Below are 24256 nucleotides of genomic sequence, written 5' to 3' on the forward strand. Positions count from 1 at the left end.
TTACTCCTTCCGCTCTACCACTCTGCAGGTATCAGACAATAGCACCGTTTACTCCTTCCGCTCTACCACTCTGCAGGTATCAGACAGTAGCACCGTTTACTCCTTCCGCTCTACCACTCTGCAGGTATCAGACAATAGCACCGTTTACTCCTTCCGCTCTACCACTCTGCAGGTATCAGACAGTAGCACCGTTTACTCCTTCCGCTCTACCACTCTGCAGGTATCAGACAGTAGCACCGTTTACTCCTTCCGCTCTACCACTCTGCAGGTACCAGACAATAGCACCGTTTACTCCTTCCGCTCTACCACTCTGCAGGTATCAGACAATAGCACCGTTTACTCCTTCCGCTCTACCACTCTGCAGGTATCAGACAATAGCACCGTTTACTCCTTCCGCTCTACCACTCAGCAGGTATCAGACAATAGCACCGTTTACTCCTTCCGCTCTACCACTCTGCAGGTATCAGACAATAGCACCGTTTACTCCTTCCGCTCTACCACTCTGCAGGTATCAGACAATAGCACCGTTTACTCCTTCCGCTCTACCACTCTGCAGGTATCAGACAGTAGCACCGTTTACTCCTTCCGCTCTACCACTCTGCAGGTATCAGACAATAGCACCGTTTACTCCTTCCGCTCTACCACTCTGCAGGTATCAGACAATAGCACCGTTTACTCCTTCCGCTCTACCACTCTGCAGGTATCAGACAGTAGCACCGTTTACTCCTTCCGCTCTACCACTCGGCAGGTATCAGACAATAGCACCGTTTACTCCTTCCGCTCTACCACTCGGCAGGTACCAGACAATAGCACCGTTTACTCCTTCCGCTCTACCACTCTGCAGGTATCAGACAATAGCACCGTTTACTCCTTCCGCTCTACCACTCGGCAGGTACCAGACAATAGCACCGTTTACTCCTTCCGCTCTACCACTCTGCAGGTATCAGACAATAGCACCGTTTACTCCTTCCGCTCTACCACTCGGCAGGTACCAGACAATAGCACCGTTTACTCCTTCCGCTCTACCACTCGGCAGGTATCAGACAATAGCACCGTTTACTCCTTCCGCTCTACCACTCTGCAGGTATCAGACAATAGCACCGTTTACTCCTTCCGCTCTACCACTCAGCAGGTATCAGACAATAGCACCGTTTACTCCTTCCGCTCTACCACTCTGCAGGTATCAGACAATAGCACCGTTTACTCCTTCCGCTCTACCACTCTGCAGGTATCAGACAATAGCACCGTTTACTCCTTCCGCTCTACCACTCTGCAGGTATCAGACAGTAGCACCGTTTACTCCTTCCGCTCTACCACTCTGCAGGTATCAGACAATAGCACCGTTTACTCCTTCCGCTCTACCACTCTGCAGGTATCAGACAATAGCACCGTTTACTCCTTCCGCTCTACCACTCTGCAGGTATCAGACAGTAGCACCGTTTACTCCTTCCGCTCTACCACTCGGCAGGTATCAGACAATAGCACCGTTTACTCCTTCCGCTCTACCACTCGGCAGGTACCAGACAATAGCACCGTTTACTCCTTCCGCTCTACCACTCTGCAGGTATCAGACAATAGCACCGTTTACTCCTTCCGCTCTACCACTCGGCAGGTACCAGACAATAGCACCGTTTACTCCTTCCGCTCTACCACTCTGCAGGTATCAGACAATAGCACCGTTTACTCCTTCCGCTCTACCACTCGGCAGGTACCAGACAATAGCACCGTTTACTCCTTCCGCTCTACCACTCGGCAGGTACCAGACAATAGATATTAGCCGCACCGCACGTTGTGAAATGAGTTATTTACACAGAAATACTCTCTAAATGTTTATTTACATACTGTACCTTAATTGTTTCCAAACGGTGTGTGTAACAGGGCAGTAAAACGGTTGATCAAACAAAACAGAAGTCATCATTATGGACCCACTAGCTGTGCAAGCTAGCTTTCCAATCAGCTAAACAGACTCAATAACTCCACGGGGACGTTTTGGTGAATTTACTGAGGAATTTGTGAAACTGTTAGTATTATTAACTTACAATGGCATCCTTAATGTATCGTTTCAGACACTCGTAAACGTGTTAGCATATTAGCTAATGCTAACAGCGCTAGCTTGATTACAATACGGTAGCACGTACAAATATGCCTGAAAACACATGGAGTGGTGAATGAAGAATCAATACGAGTAGAACGCTATGGATGGCTAGAAGACCAAGCGACACTTGTACTTCCGGTTCAAGGCCATAGCACAAACAATGACACACCTTTTCAGTGTCTTTGCATGTTTTATGAACACTTTTTGCATTATGGCTGCCCGCGAAGAAAAATCCATAGATTATCCGCAGGGTTCAAAGCGTAGGAAAAAAGTAGTGGGTTATAATCGGAAACTTACGGAAGTATCAATTAGGGCTGTCAAACAATTTAAATATTTAATTCCTTTGAATCACGTTTTGTCTGATTAATTGTAATTAATCACAGATAGAAGTTGTTTATCTTCAATAGTTCAAGTTAAAGTACCACTGATAGTCACACACACTTGGTGTGGTGAAATGACCCATCCCCTTTTTCCACCCCCTGGGAGGTGAGGGGAGCAGTGAGCAGCAGCGGTGGCTGCGCTCGGGAATCATTTTGGTGATTTAACCCAATCAGTCTGTACTCAATTGGACCTAATTGATACCACCGTAAGTTTGAACTCACCACCTAGCGATCTCAGGGCGGACACTCTCACCACTAGACCACCGAGCAGGTTCAGTCTGTACTCAATTGGACCTAATTGATACTACCGTAAGTTCCCCACTATAAGCCGCTACTTTTTTCCTACGTGGCCGTAATGAAACAGGTATTCATAAAACATGTGCAAAGACACTGAAAAGGTGTGTGTCATTGTTTGTGATATGGCTTTGAACTGGAAGTGTGTACCTTACACCCATCTTTGACAGCTTGTTAATACCATCTACATCTTTGACAGCTTGTTAATACCATCTACATCTTTGTCATCTACATCTTTGTCAGCTTTTTAATACCATCTACATCTTTGTCAGCTTTTTAATACCATCTACATCTTTGTCAGCTTTTTAATACCATCTACATCTTTGTCAGCTTGTTAATACCATCTACATCTTTGTCATCTACATCTTTGTCAGCTTTTTAATACCATCTACATCTTTGTCAGCTTTTTAATACCATCTACATCTTTGTCAGCTTGTTAATACCATCTACATCTTTGTCATCTACATCTTTGTCAGCTTTTTAATACCATCTACATCTTTGTCAGCTTTTTATTACCATCTACATCTTTGTCAGCTTTTTATTACCATCTACATCTTTGTCAGCTTTTTATTACCATCTACATCTTTGTCAGCTTTTTATTACCATCTACATCTTTGTCAGCTTTTTAATACCATCTACATCTTTGTCAGCTTTTTATTACCATCTACATCTTTGTCAGCTTTTTAATACCATCTACATCTTTGTCAGCTTTTTAATACCATCTACATCTTTGTCAGCTTTTTATTACCATCTACATCTTTGTCAGCTTTTTATTACCATCTACATCTTTGTCAGCTTTTTATTACCATCTACATCTTTGTCAGCTTTTTATTACCATCTACATCTTTGTCAGCTTTTTAATACCATCTACATCTTTGTCAGCTTTTTAATACCATCTACATCTTTGTCAGCTTTTTATTACCATCTACATCTTTGTCAGCTTTTTAATACCATCTACATCTTTGTCAGCTTTTTAATACCATCTACATCTTTGTCAGCTTTTTAATACCATCTACATCTTTGTCAGCTTTTTATTACCATCTACATCTTTGTCAGCTTTTTATTACCATCTACATCTTTGTCAGCTTTTTATTACCATCTACATCTTTGTCAGCTTTTTATTACCATCTACATCTTTGTCAGCTTTTTATTACCATCTACATCTTTGTCAGCTTTTTATTACCATCTACATCTTTGTCAGCTTTTTATTACCATCTACATCTTTGTCAGCTTTTTATTACCATCTACATCTTTGTCAGCTTTTTATTACCATCTACATCTTTGTCAGCTTTTTAATACCATCTACATCTTTGTCAGCTTTTTAATACCATCTACATCTTTGTCATCTACATCTTTGTCAGCTTTTTATTACCATCTACATCTTTGTCAGCTTTTTATTACCATCTACATCTTTGTCAGCTTTTTAATACCATCTACATCTTTGTCAGCTTTTTAATACCATCTACATCTTTGTCATCTACATCTTTGTCAGCTTTTTAATACCATCTACATCTTTGTCAGCTTGTTAATACCATCTACATCTTTGTCAGCTTTTTATTACCATCTACATCTTTGTCATCTACATCTTTGTCAGCTTTTTAATACCATCTACATCTTTGTCATCTACATCTTTGTCAGCTTGTTAATACCATCTACATCTTTGTCAGCTTTTTATTACCATCTACATCTTTGTCAGCTTTTTATTACCATCTACATCTTTGTCAGCTTTTTAATACCATCTACATCTTTGTCAGCTTTTTAATACCATCTACATCTTTGTCATCTACATCTTTGTCAGCTTTTTATTACCATCTACATCTTTGTCAGCTTTTTATTACCATCTACATCTTTGTCAGCTTTTTAATACCATCTACATCTTTGTCAGCTTTTTAATACCATCTACATCTTTGTCATCTACATCTTTGTCAGCTTTTTAATACCATCTACATCTTTGTCAGCTTGTTAATACCATCTACATCTTTGTCAGCTTTTTATTACCATCTACATCTTTGTCATCTACATCTTTGTCAGCTTTTTAATACCATCTACATCTTTGTCATCTACATCTTTGTCAGCTTGTTAATACCATCTACATCTTTGTCAGCTTTTTATTACCATCTACATCTTTGTCAGCTTTTTATTACCATCTACATCTTTGTCAGCTTTTTATTACCATCTACATCTTTGTCAGCTTTTTATTACCATCTACATCTTTGTCAGCTTTTTAATACCATCTACATCTTTGTCAGCTTTTTAATACCATCTACATCTTTGTCATCTACATCTTTGTCAGCTTTTTAATACCATCTACATCTTTGTCAGCTTGTTAATACCATCTACATCTTTGTCAGCTTTTTATTACCATCTACATCTTTGTCATCTACATCTTTGTCAGCTTTTTAATACCATCTACATCTTTGTCATCTACATCTTTGTCAGCATGTTAATACCATCTACATCTTTGTCAGCTTTTTATTACCATCTACATCTTTGTCATCTACATCTTTGTCAGCTTTTTATTACCATCTACATCTTTGTCAGCTTTTTATTACCATCTACATCTTTGTCATCTACATCTTTGTCAGCTTTTTATTACCATCTACATCTTTGTCATCTACATCTTTGTCAGCTTTTTATTACCATCTACATCTTTGTCAGCTTTTTAATATCATCTACATCTTTGTCAGCTTGTTAATACCATCTACATCTTTGTCAGCTTTTTAATACCATCTACATCTTTGTCATCTACATCTTTGTCAGCTTTTTAATACCATCTACATCTTTGTCATCTACATCTTTGTCAGCTTTTTAATACCATCTACATCTTTGTCAGCTTGTTAATACCATCTACATCTTTGTCAGCTTTTTAATACCATCTACATCTTTGTCATCTACATCTTTGTCAGCTTTTTAATACCATCTACATCTTTGTCAGCTTGTTAATACCATCTACATCTTTGTCAGCTTGTTAATACCATCTACATCTTTGTCAGCTTTTTATTACCATCTACATCTTTGTCATCTACATCTTTGTCAGCTTTTTATTACCATCTACATCTTTGTCAGCTTTTTAATACCATCTACATCTTTGTCAGCTTTTTAATACCATCTACATCTTTGTCATCTACATCTTTGTCAGCTTTTTAATACCATCTACATCTTTGTCAGCTTTTTAATACCATCTACATCTTTGTCAGCTTTTTAATACCATCTACATCTTTGTCAGCTTTTTAATACCATCTACATCTTTGTCATCTACATCTTTGTCAGCTTTTTAATACCATCTACATCTTTGTCAGCTTTTTAATACCATCTACATCTTTGTCAGCTTTTTAATACCATCTACATCTTTGTCATCTACATCTTTGTCAGCTTTTTAATACCATCTACATCTTTGTCAGCTTGTTAATACCATCTACATCTTTGTCAGCTTTTTAATACCATCTACATCTTTGTCATCTACATCTTTGTCAGCTTTTTAATACCATCTACATCTTTGTCAGCTTTTTAATACCATCTACATCTTTGTCAGCTTGTTAATACCATCTACATCTTTGTCAGCTTTTTATTACCATCTACATCTTTGTCATCTACATCTTTGTCAGCTTTTTATTACCATCTACATCTTTGTCAGCTTTTTAATACCATCTACATCTTTGTCAGCTTTTTAATACCATCTACATCTTTGTCATCTACATCTTTGTCAGCTTTTTAATACCATCTACATCTTTGTCAGCTTTTTAATACCATCTACATCTTTGTCATCTACATCTTTGTCAGCTTTTTAATACCATCTACATCTTTGTCAGCTTTTTAATACCATCTACATCTTTGTCAGCTTTTTAATACCATCTACATCTTTGTCATCTACATCTTTGTCAGCTTGTTAATACCATCTACATCTTTGTCAGCTTTTTATTACCATCTACATCTTTGTCAGCTTTTTAATACCATCTACATCTTTGTCATCTACATCTTTGTCAGCTTTTTAATACCATCTACATCTTTGTCATCTACATCTTTGTCAGCTTTTTAATACCATCTACATCTTTGTCAGCTTTTTAATACCATCTACATCTTTGTCATCTACATCTTTGTCAGCTTTTTAATAACATCTACATCTTTGTCATCTCCATCTTTGTCAGCTTTTTAATAACATCTACATCTTTGTCATCTACATCTTTGTCAGCTTTTTAATACCATCTACATCTTTGTCAGCTTTTTAATACCATCTACATCTTTGTCAGCTTTTTAATACCATCTACATCTTTGTCATCTACATCTTTGTCATCTCCATCTTTGCCAGCTTTTTAATACCATCTCCATCTTTGTCAGCTTGTTAATACCATCTACATCTTTGTCATCTACATCTTTGTCATCTTTTTATTACCATCTACATCTTTGTCATCTTTTTATTACCATCTACATCTTTGTCATCTACATCTTTGTCAGCTTTGTAATACCATCTACATCTTTGTCAGCTTGTTAATACCATCTACATCTTTGTCATCTACATCTTTGTCAGCTTTTTATTACCATCTACATCTTTGTCAGCTTTTTAATACCATCTACATCTTTGTCAGCTTTTTAATACCATCTACATCTTTTTCATCTACATCTTTGTCAGCTTTTTAATACCATCTACATCTTTGTCAGCTTGTTAATACCATCTACATCTTTGTCAGCTTTTTAATACCATCTACATCTTTGTCATCTACATCTTTGTCAGCTTGTTAATACCATCTACATCTTTGTCATCTACATCTTTGTCAGCTTTTTATTACCATCTACATCTTTGTCAGCTTTTTAATACCATCTACATCTTTGTCAGCTTTTTAATACCATCTACATCTTTTTCATCTACATCTTTGTCAGCTTTTTAATACCATCTACATCTTTGTCAGCTTGTTAATACCATCTACATCTTTGTCAGCTTTTTAATACCATCTACATCTTTGTCATCTACATCTTTGTCAGCTTTTTAATACCATCTACATCTTTGTCAGCTTTTTAATACCATCTACATCTTTGTCAGCTTGTTAATACCATCTACATCTTTGTCAGCTTTTTATTACCATCTACATCTTTGTCATCTACATCTTTGTCAGCTTTTTATTACCATCTACATCTTTGTCAGCTTTTTAATACCATCTACATCTTTGTCAGCTTTTTAATACCATCTACATCTTTGTCATCTACATCTTTGTCAGCTTTTTAATACCATCTACATCTTTGTCAGCTTTTTAATACCATCTACATCTTTGTCATCTACATCTTTGTCAGCTTTTTAATACCATCTACATCTTTGTCAGCTTTTTAATACCATCTACATCTTTGTCAGCTTTTTAATACCATCTACATCTTTGTCATCTACATCTTTGTCAGCTTGTTAATACCATCTACATCTTTGTCAGCTTTTTATTACCATCTACATCTTTGTCAGCTTTTTAATACCATCTACATCTTTGTCATCTACATCTTTGTCAGCTTTTTAATACCATCTACATCTTTGTCATCTACATCTTTGTCAGCTTTTTAATACCATCTACATCTTTGTCAGCTTTTTAATACCATCTACATCTTTGTCATCTACATCTTTGTCAGCTTTTTAATAACATCTACATCTTTGTCATCTCCATCTTTGTCAGCTTTTTAATAACATCTACATCTTTGTCATCTACATCTTTGTCAGCTTTTTAATACCATCTACATCTTTGTCAGCTTTTTAATACCATCTACATCTTTGTCAGCTTTTTAATACCATCTACATCTTTGTCATCTACATCTTTGTCATCTCCATCTTTGCCAGCTTTTTAATACCATCTCCATCTTTGTCATCTACATCTTTGTCATCTTTTTATTACCATCTACATCTTTGTCATCTTTTTATTACCATCTACATCTTTGTCATCTACATCTTTGTCAGCTTTGTAATACCATCTACATCTTTGTCAGCTTGTTAATACCATCTACATCTTTGTCATCTACATCTTTGTCAGCTTTTTATTACCATCTACATCTTTGTCAGCTTTTTAATACCATCTACATCTTTGTCAGCTTTTTAATACCATCTACATCTTTTTCATCTACATCTTTGTCAGCTTTTTAATACCATCTACATCTTTGTCAGCTTGTTAATACCATCTACATCTTTGTCAGCTTTTTAATACCATCTACATCTTTGTCATCTACATCTTTGTCAGCTTGTTAATACCATCTACATCTTTGTCATCTACATCTTTGTCAGCTTTTTATTACCATCTACATCTTTGTCAGCTTTTTAATACCATCTACATCTTTGTCAGCTTTTTAATACCATCTACATCTTTTTCATCTACATCTTTGTCAGCTTTTTAATACCATCTACATCTTTGTCAGCTTGTTAATACCATCTACATCTTTGTCAGCTTTTTAATACCATCTACATCTTTGTCATCTACATCTTTGTCAGCTTTTTAATACCATCTACATCTTTGTCAGCTTTTTAATACCATCTACATCTTTGTCAGCTTGTTAATACCATCTACATCTTTGTCAGCTTTTTATTACCATCTACATCTTTGTCATCTACATCTTTGTCAGCTTTTTATTACCATCTACATCTTTGTCAGCTTTTTAATACCATCTACATCTTTGTCAGCTTTTTAATACCATCTACATCTTTGTCATCTACATCTTTGTCAGCTTTTTAATACCATCTACATCTTTGTCAGCTTTTTAATACCATCTACATCTTTGTCATCTACATCTTTGTCAGCTTTTTAATACCATCTACATCTTTGTCAGCTTTTTAATACCATCTACATCTTTGTCAGCTTTTTAATACCATCTACATCTTTGTCATCTACATCTTTGTCAGCTTGTTAATACCATCTACATCTTTGTCAGCTTTTTATTACCATCTACATCTTTGTCAGCTTTTTAATACCATCTACATCTTTGTCATCTACATCTTTGTCAGCTTTTTAATACCATCTACATCTTTGTCATCTACATCTTTGTCAGCTTTTTAATACCATCTACATCTTTGTCAGCTTTTTAATACCATCTACATCTTTGTCATCTACATCTTTGTCAGCTTTTTAATAACATCTACATCTTTGTCATCTCCATCTTTGTCAGCTTTTTAATAACATCTACATCTTTGTCATCTACATCTTTGTCAGCTTTTTAATACCATCTACATCTTTGTCAGCTTTTTAATACCATCTACATCTTTGTCAGCTTTTTAATACCATCTACATCTTTGTCATCTACATCTTTGTCAGCTTTTTAATACCATCTCCATCTTTGCCAGCTTTTTAATACCATCTCCATCTTTGTCAGCTTGTTAATACCATCTACATCTTTGTCATCTACATCTTTGTCATCTTTTTATTACCATCTACATCTTTGTCATCTTTTTATTACCATCTACATCTTTGTCATCTACATCTTTGTCAGCTTTGTAATACCATCTACATCTTTGTCAGCTTGTTAATACCATCTACATCTTTGTCATCTACATCTTTGTCAGCTTTTTATTACCATCTACATCTTTGTCAGCTTTTTAATACCATCTACATCTTTGTCAGCTTTTTAATACCATCTACATCTTTTTCATCTACATCTTTGTCAGCTTTTTAATACCATCTACATCTTTGTCAGCTTGTTAATACCATCTACATCTTTGTCATCTACATCTTTGTCAGCTTTTTATTACCATCTACATCTTTGTCAGCTTGTTAATACCATCTACATCTTTGTCAGCTTTTTAATACCATCTACATCTTTGTCATCTACATCTTTGTCAGCTTTTTATTACCATCTACATCTTTGTCAGCTTTTTAATAACATCTACATCTTTGTCATCTACATCTTTGTCAGCTTTTTAATAACATCTACATCTTTTGTCATCTACATATTTGTCAGCTTTTTATTACCATCTACATCTTTGTCATCTTTTTATTACCATCTACATCTTTGTCATCTTTTTATTACCATCTACATCTTTGTCATCTACATCTTTGTCAGCTTTGTAATACCATCTACATCTTTGTCAGCTTGTTAATACCATCTACATCTTTGTCATCTACATCTTTGTCAGCTTTTTATTACCATCTACATCTTTGTCAGCTTTTTAATACCATCTACATCTATGTCATCTACATCTTTGTCAGCTTTTTAATACCATCTACATCTTTGTCAGCTTTTTAATACCATCTACATCTTTGTCATCTACATCTTTGTCAGCTTTTTAATACCATCTCCATCTTTGTCAGCTATTTAATACCATCTACATCTTTGTCAGCTTTTTAATACCATCTACATCTTTGTCAGCTTTTTAATACCATCTACATCTTTGTCATCTACATCTTTGTCAGCTTTTTAATACCATCTCCATCTTTGTCAGCTTGTTAATACCATCTACATCTTTGTCATCTACATCTTTGTCAGCTTTTTATTACCATCTCCATCTTTGTCAGCTTTTTAATACCATCTACATCTATGTCATCTACATCTTTGTCAGCTTTTTAATACCATCTACATCTTTGTCAGCTTTTTAATACCATCTACATCTTTGTCATCTACATCTTTGTCAGCTTTTTAATACCATCTCCATCTTTGTCAGCTTTTTAATACCATCTACATCTTTGTCATCTACATCTTTGTCAGCTTTTTAATACCATCTACATCTTTGTCAGCTTTTTAATACCATCTACATCTTTGTCAGCTTTTTAATACCATCTACATCTTTGTCATCTACATCTTTGTCAGCTTTTTAATACCATCTCCATCTTTGTCAGCTTGTTAATACCATCTACATCTTTGTCATCTACATCTTTGTCAGCTTTTTATTACCATCTACATCTTTGTCAGCTTTTTAATACCATCTACATCTTTGTCATCTACATCTTTGTCAGCTTTTTAATACCATCTACATCTTTGTCAGCTTGTTAATACCATCTACATCTTTGTCAGCTTTTTAATACCATCTACATCTTTGTCAGCTTTTTATTACCATCTACATCTTTGTCATCTACATCTTTGTCAGCTTTTTAATAACATCTACATCTTTGTCATCTACATCTTTGTCAGCTTTTTAATACCATCTACATCTTTGTCAGCTTTTTAATACCATCTACATCTTTGTCAGCTTTTTAATACCATCTACATCTTTGTCAGCTTTTTAATACCATCTACATCTTTGTCAGCTTTTTAATACCATCTACATCTTTGTCAGCTTTTTATTACCATCTACATCTTTGTCAGCTTTTTATTACCATCTACATCTTTGTCAGCTTTTTAATACCATCTACATCTTTGTCAGCTTTTTATTACCATCTACATCTTTGTCAGCTTTTTAATACCATCTACATCTTTGTCAGCTTTTTAATACCATCTACATCTTTGTCAGCTTTTTATTACCATCTACATCTTTGTCAGCTTTTTATTACCATCTACATCTTTGTCAGCTTTTTATTACCATCTACATCTTTGTCAGCTTTTTATTACCATCTACATCTTTGTCAGCTTTTTAATACCATCTACATCTTTGTCAGCTTTTTAATACCATCTACATCTTTGTCAGCTTTTTATTACCATCTACATCTTTGTCAGCTTTTTAATACCATCTACATCTTTGTCAGCTTTTTAATACCATCTACATCTTTGTCAGCTTTTTAATACCATCTACATCTTTGTCAGCTTTTTATTACCATCTACATCTTTGTCAGCTTTTTATTACCATCTACATCTTTGTCAGCTTTTTATTACCATCTACATCTTTGTCAGCTTTTTATTACCATCTACATCTTTGTCAGCTTTTTATTACCATCTACATCTTTGTCAGCTTTTTATTACCATCTACATCTTTGTCAGCTTTTTATTACCATCTACATCTTTGTCAGCTTTTTATTACCATCTACATCTTTGTCAGCTTTTTATTACCATCTACATCTTTGTCAGCTTTTTAATACCATCTACATCTTTGTCAGCTTTTTAATACCATCTACATCTTTGTCATCTACATCTTTGTCAGCTTTTTATTACCATCTACATCTTTGTCAGCTTTTTATTACCATCTACATCTTTGTCAGCTTTTTAATACCATCTACATCTTTGTCAGCTTTTTAATACCATCTACATCTTTGTCATCTACATCTTTGTCAGCTTTTTAATACCATCTACATCTTTGTCAGCTTGTTAATACCATCTACATCTTTGTCAGCTTTTTATTACCATCTACATCTTTGTCATCTACATCTTTGTCAGCTTTTTAATACCATCTACATCTTTGTCATCTACATCTTTGTCAGCTTGTTAATACCATCTACATCTTTGTCAGCTTTTTATTACCATCTACATCTTTGTCAGCTTTTTATTACCATCTACATCTTTGTCAGCTTTTTAATACCATCTACATCTTTGTCAGCTTTTTAATACCATCTACATCTTTGTCATCTACATCTTTGTCAGCTTTTTATTACCATCTACATCTTTGTCAGCTTTTTATTACCATCTACATCTTTGTCAGCTTTTTAATACCATCTACATCTTTGTCAGCTTTTTAATACCATCTACATCTTTGTCATCTACATCTTTGTCAGCTTTTTAATACCATCTACATCTTTGTCAGCTTGTTAATACCATCTACATCTTTGTCAGCTTTTTATTACCATCTACATCTTTGTCATCTACATCTTTGTCAGCTTTTTAATACCATCTACATCTTTGTCATCTACATCTTTGTCAGCTTGTTAATACCATCTACATCTTTGTCAGCTTTTTATTACCATCTACATCTTTGTCAGCTTTTTATTACCATCTACATCTTTGTCAGCTTTTTATTACCATCTACATCTTTGTCAGCTTTTTATTACCATCTACATCTTTGTCAGCTTTTTAATACCATCTACATCTTTGTCAGCTTTTTAATACCATCTACATCTTTGTCATCTACATCTTTGTCAGCTTTTTAATACCATCTACATCTTTGTCAGCTTGTTAATACCATCTACATCTTTGTCAGCTTTTTATTACCATCTACATCTTTGTCATCTACATCTTTGTCAGCTTTTTAATACCATCTACATCTTTGTCATCTACATCTTTGTCAGCATGTTAATACCATCTACATCTTTGTCAGCTTTTTATTACCATCTACATCTTTGTCATCTACATCTTTGTCAGCTTTTTATTACCATCTACATCTTTGTCAGCTTTTTATTACCATCTACATCTTTGTCATCTACATCTTTGTCAGCTTTTTATTACCATCTACATCTTTGTCATCTACATCTTTGTCAGCTTTTTATTACCATCTACATCTTTGTCAGCTTTTTAATATCATCTACATCTTTGTCAGCTTGTTAATACCATCTACATCTTTGTCAGCTTTTTAATACCATCTACATCTTTGTCATCTACATCTTTGTCAGCTTTTTAATACCATCTACATCTTTGTCATCTACATCTTTGTCAGCTTTTTAATACCATCTACATCTTTGTCAGCTTGTTAATACCATCTACATCTTTGTCAGCTTTTTAATACCATCTACATCTTTGTCATCTACATCTTTGTCAGCTTTTTAATACCATCTACATCTTTGTCAGCTTGTTAATACCATCTACATCTTTGTCAGCTTGTTAATACCATCTACATCTTTGTCAGCTTTTTATTACCATCTACATCTTTGTCATCTACATCTTTGTCAGCTTTTTATTACCATCTACATCTTTGTCAGCTTTTTAATACCATCTACATCTTTGTCAGCTTTTTAATACCATCTACATCTTTGTCATCTACATCTTTGTCAGCTTTTTAATACCATCTACATCTTTGTCAGCTTTTTAATACCATCTACATCTTTGTCAGCTTTTTAATACCATCTACATCTTTGTCAGCTTTTTAATACCATCTACATCTTTGTCATCTACATCTTTGTCAGCTTTTTAATACCATCTACATCTTTGTCAGCTTTTTAATACCATCTACATCTTTGTCAGCTTTTTAATACCATCTACATCTTTGTCATCTACATCTTTGTCAGCTTTTTAATACCATCTACATCTTTGTCAGCTTGTTAATACCATCTACATCTTTGTCAGCTTTTTAATACCATCTACATCTTTGTCATCTACATCTTTGTCAGCTTTTTAATACCATCTACATCTTTGTCAGCTTTTTAATACCATCTACATCTTTGTCAGCTTGTTAATACCATCTACATCTTTGTCAGCTTTTTATTACCATCTACATCTTTGTCATCTACATCTTTGTCAGCTTTTTATTACCATCTACATCTTTGTCAGCTTTTTAATACCATCTACATCTTTGTCAGCTTTTTAATACCATCTACATCTTTGTCATCTACATCTTTGTCAGCTTTTTAATACCATCTACATCTTTGTCAGCTTTTTAATACCATCTACATCTTTGTCATCTACATCTTTGTCAGCTTTTTAATACCATCTACATCTTTGTCAGCTTTTTAATACCATCTACATCTTTGTCAGCTTTTTAATACCATCTACATCTTTGTCATCTACATCTTTGTCAGCTTGTTAATACCATCTACATCTTTGTCAGCTTTTTATTACCATCTACATCTTTGTCAGCTTTTTAATACCATCTACATCTTTGTCATCTACATCTTTGTCAGCTTTTTAATACCATCTACATCTTTGTCATCTACATCTTTGTCAGCTTTTTAATACCATCTACATCTTTGTCAGCTTTTTAATACCATCTACATCTTTGTCATCTACATCTTTGTCAGCTTTTTAATAACATCTACATCTTTGTCATCTCCATCTTTGTCAGCTTTTTAATAACATCTACATCTTTGTCATCTACATCTTTGTCAGCTTTTTAATACCATCTACATCTTTGTCAGCTTTTTAATACCATCTACATCTTTGTCAGCTTTTTAATACCATCTACATCTTTGTCATCTACATCTTTGTCATCTCCATCTTTGCCAGCTTTTTAATACCATCTCCATCTTTGTCAGCTTGTTAATACCATCTACATCTTTGTCATCTACATCTTTGTCATCTTTTTATTACCATCTACATCTTTGTCATCTTTTTATTACCATCTACATCTTTGTCATCTACATCTTTGTCAGCTTTGTAATACCATCTACATCTTTGTCAGCTTGTTAATACCATCTACATCTTTGTCATCTACATCTTTGTCAGCTTTTTATTACCATCTACATCTTTGTCAGCTTTTTAATACCATCTACATCTTTGTCAGCTTTTTAATACCATCTACATCTTTTTCATCTACATCTTTGTCAGCTTTTTAATACCATCTACATCTTTGTCAGCTTGTTAATACCATCTACATCTTTGTCAGCTTTTTAATACCATCTACATCTTTGTCATCTACATCTTTGTCAGCTTGTTAATACCATCTACATCTTTGTCATCTACATCTTTGTCAGCTTTTTATTACCATCTACATCTTTGTCAGCTTTTTAATACCATCTACATCTTTGTCAGCTTTTTAATACCATCTACATCTTTTTCATCTACATCTTTGTCAGCTTTTTAATACCATCTACATCTTTGTCAGCTTGTTAATACCATCTACATCTTTGTCAGCTTTTTAATACCATCTACATCTTTGTCATCTACATCTTTGTCAGCTTTTTAATACCATCTACATCTTTGTCAGCTTTTTAATACCATCTACATCTTTGTCAGCTTGTTAATACCATCTACATCTTTGTCAGCTTTTTATTACCATCTACATCTTTGTCATCTACATCTTTGTCAGCTTTTTATTACCATCTACATCTTTGTCAGCTTTTTAATACCATCTACATCTTTGTCAGCTTTTTAATACCATCTACATCTTTGTCATCTACATCTTTGTCAGCTTTTTAATACCATCTACATCTTTGTCAGCTTTTTAATACCATCTACATCTTTGTCATCTACATCTTTGTCAGCTTTTTAATACCATCTACATCTTTGTCAGCTTTTTAATACCATCTACATCTTTGTCAGCTTTTTAATACCATCTACATCTTTGTCATCTACATCTTTGTCAGCTTGTTAATACCATCTACATCTTTGTCAGCTTTTTATTACCATCTACATCTTTGTCAGCTTTTTAATACCATCTACATCTTTGTCATCTACATCTTTGTCAGCTTTTTAATACCATCTACATCTTTGTCATCTACATCTTTGTCAGCTTTTTAATACCATCTACATCTTTGTCAGCTTTTTAATACCATCTACATCTTTGTCATCTACATCTTTGTCAGCTTTTTAATAACATCTACATCTTTGTCATCTCCATCTTTGTCAGCTTTTTAATAACATCTACATCTTTGTCATCTACATCTTTGTCAGCTTTTTAATACCATCTACATCTTTGTCAGCTTTTTAATACCATCTACATCTTTGTCAGCTTTTTAATACCATCTACATCTTTGTCATCTACATCTTTGTCATCTCCATCTTTGCCAGCTTTTTAATACCATCTCCATCTTTGTCATCTACATCTTTGTCATCTTTTTATTACCATCTACATCTTTGTCATCTTTTTATTACCATCTACATCTTTGTCATCTACATCTTTGTCAGCTTTGTAATACCATCTACATCTTTGTCAGCTTGTTAATACCATCTACATCTTTGTCATCTACATCTTTGTCAGCTTTTTATTACCATCTACATCTTTGTCAGCTTTTTAATACCATCTACATCTTTGTCAGCTTTTTAATACCATCTACATCTTTTTCATCTACATCTTTGTCAGCTTTTTAATACCATCTACATCTTTGTCAGCTTGTTAATACCATCTACATCTTTGTCAGCTTTTTAATACCATCTACATCTTTGTCATCTACATCTTTGTCAGCTTGTTAATACCATCTACATCTTTGTCATCTACATCTTTGTCAGCTTTTTATTACCATCTACATCTTTGTCAGCTTTTTAATACCATCTACATCTTTGTCAGCTTTTTAATACCATCTACATCTTTTTCATCTACATCTTTGTCAGCTTTTTAATACCATCTACATCTTTGTCAGCTTGTTAATACCATCTACATCTTTGTCAGCTTTTTAATACCATCTACATCTTTGTCATCTACATCTTTGTCAGCTTTTTAATACCATCTACATCTTTGTCAGCTTTTTAATACCATCTACATCTTTGTCAGCTTGTTAATACCATCTACATCTTTGTCAGCTTTTTATTACCATCTACATCTTTGTCATCTACATCTTTGTCAGCTTTTTATTACCATCTACATCTTTGTCAGCTTTTTAATACCATCTACATCTTTGTCAGCTTTTTAATACCATCTACATCTTTGTCATCTACATCTTTGTCAGCTTTTTAATACCATCTACATCTTTGTCAGCTTTTTAATACCATCTACATCTTTGTCATCTACATCTTTGTCAGCTTTTTAATACCATCTACATCTTTGTCAGCTTTTTAATACCATCTACATCTTTGTCAGCTTTTTAATACCATCTACATCTTTGTCATCTACATCTTTGTCAGCTTGTTAATACCATCTACATCTTTGTCAGCTTTTTATTACCATCTACATCTTTGTCAGCTTTTTAATACCATCTACATCTTTGTCATCTACATCTTTGTCAGCTTTTTAATACCATCTACATCTTTGTCATCTACATCTTTGTCAGCTTTTTAATACCATCTACATCTTTGTCAGCTTTTTAATACCATCTACATCTTTGTCATCTACATCTTTGTCAGCTTTTTAATAACATCTACATCTTTGTCATCTCCATCTTTGTCAGCTTTTTAATAACATCTACATCTTTGTCATCTACATCTTTGTCAGCTTTTTAATACCATCTACATCTTTGTCAGCTTTTTAATACCATCTACATCTTTGTCAGCTTTTTAATACCATCTACATCTTTGTCATCTACATCTTTGTCAGCTTTTTAATACCATCTCCATCTTTGCCAGCTTTTTAATACCATCTCCATCTTTGTCAGCTTGTTAATACCATCTACATCTTTGTCATCTACATCTTTGTCATCTTTTTATTACCATCTACATCTTTGTCATCTTTTTATTACCATCTACATCTTTGTCATCTACATCTTTGTCAGCTTTGTAATACCATCTACATCTTTGTCAGCTTGTTAATACCATCTACATCTTTGTCATCTACATCTTTGTCAGCTTTTTATTACCATCTACATCTTTGTCAGCTTTTTAATACCATCTACATCTTTGTCAGCTTTTTAATACCATCTACATCTTTTTCATCTACATCTTTGTCAGCTTTTTAATACCATCTACATCTTTGTCAGCTTGTTAATACCATCTACATCTTTGTCATCTACATCTTTGTCAGCTTTTTATTACCATCTACATCTTTGTCAGCTTGTTAATACCATCTACATCTTTGTCAGCTTTTTAATACCATCTACATCTTTGTCATCTACATCTTTGTCAGCTTTTTATTACCATCTACATCTTTGTCAGCTTTTTAATAACATCTACATCTTTGTCATCTACATCTTTGTCAGCTTTTTAATAACATCTACATCTTTTGTCATCTACATATTTGTCAGCTTTTTATTACCATCTACATCTTTGTCATCTTTTTATTACCATCTACATCTTTGTCATCTTTTTATTACCATCTACATCTTTGTCATCTACATCTTTGTCAGCTTTGTAATACCATCTACATCTTTGTCAGCTTGTTAATACCATCTACATCTTTGTCATCTACATCTTTGTCAGCTTTTTATTACCATCTACATCTTTGTCAGCTTTTTAATACCATCTACATCTATGTCATCTACATCTTTGTCAGCTTTTTAATACCATCTACATCTTTGTCAGCTTTTTAATACCATCTACATCTTTGTCATCTACATCTTTGTCAGCTTTTTAATACCATCTCCATCTTTGTCAGCTATTTAATACCATCTACATCTTTGTCAGCTTTTTAATACCATCTACATCTTTGTCAGCTTTTTAATACCATCTACATCTTTGTCATCTACATCTTTGTCAGCTTTTTAATACCATCTCCATCTTTGTCAGCTTGTTAATACCATCTACATCTTTGTCATCTACATCTTTGTCAGCTTTTTATTACCATCTCCATCTTTGTCAGCTTTTTAATACCATCTACATCTATGTCATCTACATCTTTGTCAGCTTTTTAATACCATCTACATCTTTGTCAGCTTTTTAATACCATCTACATCTTTGTCATCTACATCTTTGTCAGCTTTTTAATACCATCTCCATCTTTGTCAGCTTTTTAATACCATCTACATCTTTGTCATCTACATCTTTGTCAGCTTTTTAATACCATCTACATCTTTGTCAGCTTTTTAATACCATCTACATCTTTGTCAGCTTTTTAATACCATCTACATCTTTGTCATCTACATCTTTGTCAGCTTTTTAATACCATCTCCATCTTTGTCAGCTTGTTAATACCATCTACATCTTTGTCATCTACATCTTTGTCAGCTTTTTATTACCATCTACATCTTTGTCAGCTTTTTAATACCATCTACATCTTTGTCATCTACATCTTTGTCAGCTTTTTAATACCATCTACATCTTTGTCAGCTTGTTAATACCATCTACATCTTTGTCAGCTTTTTAATACCATCTACATCTTTGTCAGCTTTTTATTACCATCTACATCTTTGTCATCTACATCTTTGTCAGCTTTTTAATAACATCTACATCTTTGTCATCTACATCTTTGTCAGCTTTTTAATACCATCTACATCTTTGTCAGCTTTTTAATACCATCTACATCTTTGTCAGCTTTTTAATACCATCTACATCTTTGTCATCTACATCTTTGCCAGCTTTTTAATACCATCTCCATCTTTGTCAGCTTGTTAATACCATCTACATCTTTGTCATCTACATCTTTGTCAGCTTTGTAATACCATCTACATCTTATGTCAGCTTTGTAATACCATCTACATCTTTGTCATCTACATCTTTGCCAGCTTTTTAATACCATCTACATATTTGTCATCTACATCTTTGTCAGCTTTTTATTACCATCTACATCTTTGTCAGCTTTTTAATACCATCTACATCTTTGTCAGCTTGTTAATACCATCTACATCTTTGTCATCTACATCTTTGTCAGCTTTTTATTACCATCTACATCTTTGTCATCTACATCTTTGTCAGCTTGTTAATACCATCTACATCTTTGTCAGCTTTTTATTACCATCTACATCTTTGTCATCTACATCTTTGTCAGCTTGTTAATACCATCTACATCTTTGTCAGCTTTTTATTACCATCTACATCTTTGTCATCTACATCTTTGTCAGCTTTGTAATACCATCTACATCTTTGTCTTTGCGTGATGCAAATGTTTATTAAACATACTTTGTTAAATGACGCCTGCTGTCAATCCCAAATAAAGCATGTTGTGTGTTTGTGTGTACAGGTAAGAAATAAGGCATGTTGTGTGGACAGGTAACAAATAAGGCATGTTGTGTGGACAGGTAAGAAATAAAGCATGTTGTGTGTTTGTGTGGACAGGTAACATCGTGGGCGTGGGCCAGTGTTTGATCCACGGCATGACTGTGGTCATCAGAAAGAAGTTCTCCGCCTCTCGTTTCTGGGACGACTGCGCCAAGTACAAGTGCACCGTAAGCCGCCACTGCGCTCCGCTATTTGGCGTGGTCCTCGTCCTCCTCACTCTTCTCCTCCGCCATCAGATCGTCCAGTACATCGGAGAGATTTGCCGCTACCTGCTCAACCAGCCAGTGCGCGACACGGAGCGGCGGCACCGCGTGCGCATGGCGCTGGGTAACGGCCTGCGTCAGTCCATATGGCAGGAGTTCATGACACGCTTCCACATTCCTCAGATAGCAGAATTCTACGGAGCCACCGAGTGCAACTGCAGCTTAGGCAACTTTGACAACAAGGTAGGAGGAACGCATCGCATGCAAAGGTTTGCAACAAAAACTCTTAGCATGCTAACACTTAGCATGTGTCAAGTACCAGGTGATGTCAATCCACTTGTAAAGTTGACTTAAAAAGTTAGCATGCTAACACTTAGCATGTGTCAAGTACCAGGTGATGTCAATCTAAGGCAGTGGTTCTCAAACTTTTTTTGTCATCCCCCACTTTGGACAAGGGGGAGTTTTCAAGCCCCACCTGCCCCCATCGCCCCAACAGAGCGCTAATGCCAAGCTTTAACATTTTCAAATTTATTGAACATCAAGTTGTATACATTCGAACTCAATAACATAAAATAACATTAAGTTCAATAATAAATAAAATAACTGTGCAGCTGTGGTATAACTTGCATCAAGTTCAATAATAAATAAAATAACTTCCATCAAGTTCAATAATAAATAAAACAAAAGTGTTATAACTTGCATCAAGTTCAATAATAAATCAAAAAAAAGTGTTATAACTTGCATCACGTTCAATAATAAATCAAAAAAACTGTTATAACTTGCATCAAGTTCAATAATAAATCAAAAAAAGTGTTATAACTTGCATCACGTTCAATAATAAATCAAAAAAAGTGTTATAACTTGCATCAAGTTCAATAATAAATCAAATAAAAGTGTTATAACTTGCATCAAGTTCAATAATAAATCAAAAAAAGTGTTATAACTTGCATCAAGTTCAATAATAAATCAAAAAAGTGTTATAACTTGCATCAAGTTCAATAATAAATCAAATAACTTGCATCAAGTTCAATAATAAATCAAAAAAAGTGTTATAACTTGCATCAAGTTCAATAATAAATAAAACAAAAGTGTTATAACTTGCATCAAGTTCAATTAAAAAAAAGTGTTATAACTTGCATCAAGTTCAATAATAAATCAAATAAAAGTGTTATAACTTGCATCAAGTTCAATAATAAATCAAATAACTTGCATCAAGTTCAATAATAAATCAAAAAAAGTGTTATAACTTGCATCAAGTTCAATAATAAATAAAACAAAAGTGTTATAACTTGCATCAAGTTCAATAATAAATCAAAAAAAGTGTTATAACTTGCATCAAGTTCAATAATAAATCAAATAACTTGCATCAAGTTCAATAATAAATACAATAAAAGTGCCACTTTGCAATCTTTGCAAAAAAAAAAGGAGGAGCTATGCATTTGGCAAGACAGGGCAAGTGACAGCACTTTGCCCCGGGAGAGCCACCTTGCTTCACTGTGAAACAGCACGGCTGTATGATCAGCTCCCATTTCCTCACACAGTGCAGAGAACAGTCGCACTTTCAGTGGTCGTGTTTTGATCAAATTTACCGCGCTCACAACATGTTAAAACCTCATTGAGTTCGGGGCTGAGCTGCCTTGACGCGAGTGCTTCCCGGTGAATGACACAGTGTGTGCCCGTCACATTTTTGTTTCTCTGCAGGCGCTGGCTCTGGCTCGACGACCTTTGAGGTGCGAGTCACAAATGTATATATTTGTGTAATTGTGATCCACACATTAGCCTGCTACCCATCCGCGCGAAAGTTTGTTCCGCTTAGCCCCGCCCCCATTAGTTACTGTTGCTATGTCTGTCAAACTTTCGCTCGTACCGAGAAATATAAAGCCTACAGTAAAAATAAGTACCGGTAATTTCCATTTATTTATATAGCGGATTTCACAGACAGAATCACAAAGTGATTTACAGTGTGTATAGAAAATGAAAGCATAGTAAAAAAAAAAAATCTAAGAATATAATAATAAAAAAAAAAAATTGAAAGTGAAATTTCCTCCCGTTCCTCGCGCCCCACCTGTCATGTCTCTATTCCCCACCAGTGGGGCGCGCCCCACACTTTGAGGAACGCTGATCTAAGGTGTCCACTTGTAAAGTTGACTAAAAAGTTAGCATGCATGTATCAAAGACCAAGTGATGTGGATCTGAGGTGGACATTTGCAAATAAAAACATACAAAGTTAGCATGCAGATGTTGGCATGCTAACAGTTAACATTACTAACTACCAAGTTATAAGACTCTGAGGTGTACGGCAGTAAAATTTGCTATTAAAAAAAATAAAAATAAAAAAGTTAGCATGCTAACATTGGCATAACTACAGTGGGGCAAAAAAGTATTTAGTCAGCCACCAATTGTGCAAGTTCTTCCACTTAAAATGATCACATAGGTCTGTAATTGTCATCATAGGTACACTTCAACTGTGAAAAAAAAATCCAGGAATTCACATTGTAGGATTTTTAAATAATTTATTTGTAAATTATGGTGGAAAATAAGTATTTGGTCAATAACAAAAATTCAACTCAATACTTTGTAATATAACCTTTGTTGGCAATAACAGAGGTCAAACGATTACTAGAGGTCTTTACCAGGTTTGCACACACAATAGCTGGTATTTTGGCCCATTCCTCCATGCAGATCTTCTCGAGAGCAGTGATGTTTTGGGGCTGTCGCCGGGCAACACAGACTTTCAACTCCCTCCATAGATTTTCTATTGGGTTGAGGTCTGGAGACTGGCTAGGCCACTCCAGGACTTTCAA

At 34.5% G+C, this 24256-nt stretch overlaps 1 protein-coding gene across 1 annotated transcript in view; it reads left to right on the forward strand.

The window, feature by feature from the left end:
• Nucleotides 1-24256, forward strand: part of slc27a4 (solute carrier family 27 member 4) — a 74377-nt gene that overhangs the window by 31262 nt on the left and 18859 nt on the right. The window contains exons 8-9 of the mRNA XM_061931936.1: nt 21307-21416; nt 21486-21695. Coding sequence (XP_061787920.1) covers nt 21307-21416; nt 21486-21695 — 320 coding nt within the window. The remainder of the gene's footprint in view (nt 1-21306; nt 21417-21485; nt 21696-24256) is intronic.

The sequence above is a fragment of the Nerophis lumbriciformis genome, linkage group LG39 (assembly GCF_033978685.3).
Source record: "Nerophis lumbriciformis linkage group LG39, RoL_Nlum_v2.1, whole genome shotgun sequence".
In the NCBI taxonomy this organism is placed as follows: domain Eukaryota; kingdom Metazoa; phylum Chordata; class Actinopteri; order Syngnathiformes; family Syngnathidae; genus Nerophis; species Nerophis lumbriciformis.